The 3,418-nt window shown below is 33.2% G+C and overlaps 1 protein-coding gene across 1 annotated transcript; it reads right to left on the bottom strand.

Annotated features, from left to right (window-relative positions):
- Positions 1 to 1,554: 1,554 nt before the first annotated feature.
- Positions 1,555 to 3,418, bottom strand: LOC123009111 (putative nuclease HARBI1). Its single transcript, XM_044405233.1, has 2 exons — positions 3,405 to 3,418; positions 1,555 to 2,416 (listed from the first exon to the last, which is right to left on the bottom strand). Exons 1-2 carry the CDS (start codon positions 3,416 to 3,418, stop codon positions 1,555 to 1,557), a joined length of 876 nt encoding a protein of 291 aa, XP_044261168.1.

The raw sequence follows: 3,418 nt of genomic DNA, 5'->3' as shown, positions 1-3,418 counted from the left end.
ATACGTATTTGAATGTCAGTCAACCTGACAATAAAGCACAAACTACATGTTTTTCTGGTCTCTCACACTCACTTGCTTCTTTGTTTCATAAGGATAATGCACAAGTTTTCAAGCTCTAAAATTCATTTATCGGTTTGTTAATCTGTATCAGATCGAAGAAAAAGTTGAGAAGGAACAATACCTGTGAAGAAGTTTTAGAGAAGTCGGTTCATCAGGAGTTTCTCGAATGTTTCAAAATAATTTTTGATAATTGTTGATAATAATATAACGATTCTGTCTCATTATACTCGTGTACAATCTCTTCAGCGAGAAAAATACTGGAAACTAACAAGTTATGTCACCCACATCACGATAAATGTCAAACGCAAAATTACAGTAGACCAGCTATTTTTTAAAATTCTGGCCAAATTGGTATTATTTTCGTAACCTAGCAACCGATATAATTTTTCAATCACGCCTTGAGGTGCCCTTCTGGGATTGGTGGATTTAAGTGTCGAATAACTTTCTTATGCAAGCAAAAATTACTTCTTCGGCTCCACTTTTTGGCAACCTATTGCCGCCGGCATTTGACATTTTTCTCTGGGGCGCGAGTTCTGGCGCACCTGTATGTAATAAATACAATCATCGATTTCTGATTACTATACAGAGTGTTTGTGGATTACGAGCAAATATTTTAACCACTAAGGACCAGTTTCATAATACTTCCTTTAAAGTCCCTTTAGTTAAAGGATATTTAAAAATTAAAGTTTCTTTAAAGCGACTTTAAAGTTATTGCGTTTCATAATAGAAAAATACATCATCTTTAGTTAAAGTGCCTTTAAGTAAAGTTGGTAGAACTTTTTTTATGTTTGCGTGCGCTTGCGTTAAAGTCTGTTTTTTTTTTTAATGGAAATGCCAAACAGTCTTAACGTTGGCATCACTAGTAAATTCATTCATGGTAATTTTAATTAAGAAAGTTGGCAGTTCTGGTTTTTTGAATTAATTTGAAAACAATGTCATTAAACGTCAACACAAAAAATCGTCTAAGAAAATTTAGAGACGAAACACCAAAAAAGGAACAAATTCGGTACCGCTAACAGTTTCTCGAAATTTGGAAACGAATAGTTCGCAAGCAAGAAGTTAGAAAAAGGGCCCGTTAAAATGTAGACGCAATTTGTAATGCAGGTTTGCTAAACATTCTCAATTTTTAGCAAGAAATTGACAAAAATACAAAATAAACGTGGATGAGAAAGAACCTTGGAAAGAACGCAATTAACTTAGTGTCTTGTGCATCGTTTTTGAGGAACGAGTTGAAAAAGTAACAATTTTGAAACTAAAGCTGAAAAAAAAATTATAAAATGCATCAACTTTGAGCTCATTTCAATAAATTACACAAAATTTATTGCCAATCATTATAATACCCACTTGTATCTTTTGCTAAATAACTTTTTTCTGTATATACATCCTTTTTCTTTAAAGTTTTTGTAACAAGAATCTCATTTTTATCTACAACAACTACAACACAATGTGTTTTAAAATGTTATTAAAATTTTTGATTTGCATTATGTTTTACTTCTAAAGTCGAGCAAAATGTTCTGCAATTAATAGTTGACGAACGTGTTGTCCACGATTCTCAATTGGATTGCCATCTGGATGATCTAAATCGTCATCATCTTCCACAATGTCATTAAACCATTGATCAGGAAACCAGTCATTCATTTCCACTGCAATATTTTGCAAAACTGCCGTCGCTACAATAATTGTCATAATAGTTTCTAATTTTAAACGCATTCCAAACTTTAATATGGGAAAACGTTTTTTCCATACACCAAACAGACGTTCTACCACATTTCGAGTACGAATTATCGATTCATTATACAAATCTTCTGCTTCGTTTCGTGTATTTGTTAACTTGGTRATTAAATATGGCMTTAGAGCATATCCACTGTCTCCAATCAAAAGATATCTACCATATCTYCCATTTTCAAAATTTCTTTTTAAATTGGAGTTATTGAAAATGGTCTGATCATGAGTTGATCCAGGCCATCTGGCAATAATGTCTTTAAATTTTAGTTTCGAATCACTTACAGCTTGAACATTTWTGGCAAAAAAATCTTTTCTTCCTCTAAATATTTCAGCATCGTCACCTCCTGGAGAATCGATTCGTATTAGGGTACCATCGATGGCTCCAATTACTCTCGGAAACCTTGCGATTTCATAAAAATCTTCTGCAGCTTGTTCCATTTCTGCGCGGTTTTGATACATGTTTATATAGATCGGTCGAAGGCTAGCAATGGCATTGGAAACCCTTCGAATGATGCGAGATGCAGATGATTTTGAAATACCCATAAAATCTGCCACTGTTATTAATAAGTTACCCGTTGCATAAAACCTGAGAGTAAGTAACAACTGAATAGTTGGTTTAATGCTACCTCCTCTAAAAAGATATGTATGAAACAATTTTTTTTTATTATTGTAATTATGTATGTATTTTACCTGTTAGAACGCAATCTTATCAGAGGTTCAATCCTTTCCAAAACAGCGTAAACGGTGGGCTTGGTTAAACGAAAACGGTCAAAAAAATCTACATCGTCGTAAATCTCAAAATAATTTTTTCTTTTTCTATAAATTTTTCGTCTTCGCGGTACATATTCTTCTTCGTCGGAAGAAGAAAATGAACTAGAAGAATCACTGAACACTTTCATTTTTTGTGATTCCAACAACTCTGACAAATTTGACGTTTGTTAAAGCCACTTTAACGAATTAAAGGAAGATGTTCCAGGCTTTAAAATTAAAGTCACTTTAAGCCAATTTTTAATTTTAAAGTGTATTATGAAACGCATTTTATGAATTAAAGTCACTTTTAAAAGTTAAAGTTCCATTAAATTGATTATGAAACTGGCCCTAAGAGAATTTGTTATAAAAAGTCGAATTGAAGACCAAACAAATTCCGTATCCAAATTTTATTTTTTCAATTTCCCCCCTATGATTTTCACGAGCCGTTCAGTGTGTCTGTCCTTGTTAGTTGGAAGTAAAAATATAAATGAAAATAAATTGCATTGAATGTTGACCGTGAAAGTTTTTATACAGAAAAAAGGAAACTTTTAATCCAAAAAAATTATCACTTGTTTACACGTGTCAGTTTAGTTAGTCGTTAATGCGCTTTCGGGTGAATTGTGCATTTCGATTTGAAATCAAATTGTCATTCAAGTCATTATGGCCAACTACTCAAACGCCAAATTAACTAGTGTATACTTCCAAGACCGATTTTCACTAAATGTTTGGGCAGAGATCATTGAAGATCACTAAATTGGACCCCACATATTACCTCAACGTTTAACTAGTGCCGTTTATCTGGATTTTTTGGAAAATGTGTTGCCCGATTTGGTGGAGGACGTGCCCTTGGCGACACATGCGGTATTTACAAGTGGAGCTCCAT

The sequence above is a fragment of the Tribolium madens genome, unplaced genomic scaffold (assembly GCF_015345945.1).
Source record: "Tribolium madens isolate multiple individuals breed KSU strain unplaced genomic scaffold, Tmad_KSU_1.1 Scaffold_71;HRSCAF=194;Tcas5.2_LG6, whole genome shotgun sequence".
NCBI classification, from domain to species: Eukaryota; Metazoa; Arthropoda; class Insecta; order Coleoptera; family Tenebrionidae; genus Tribolium; species Tribolium madens.
Note: the sequence above shows the minus strand (reverse complement) of the source record. Positions and strands in the feature narration are given on the sequence as shown.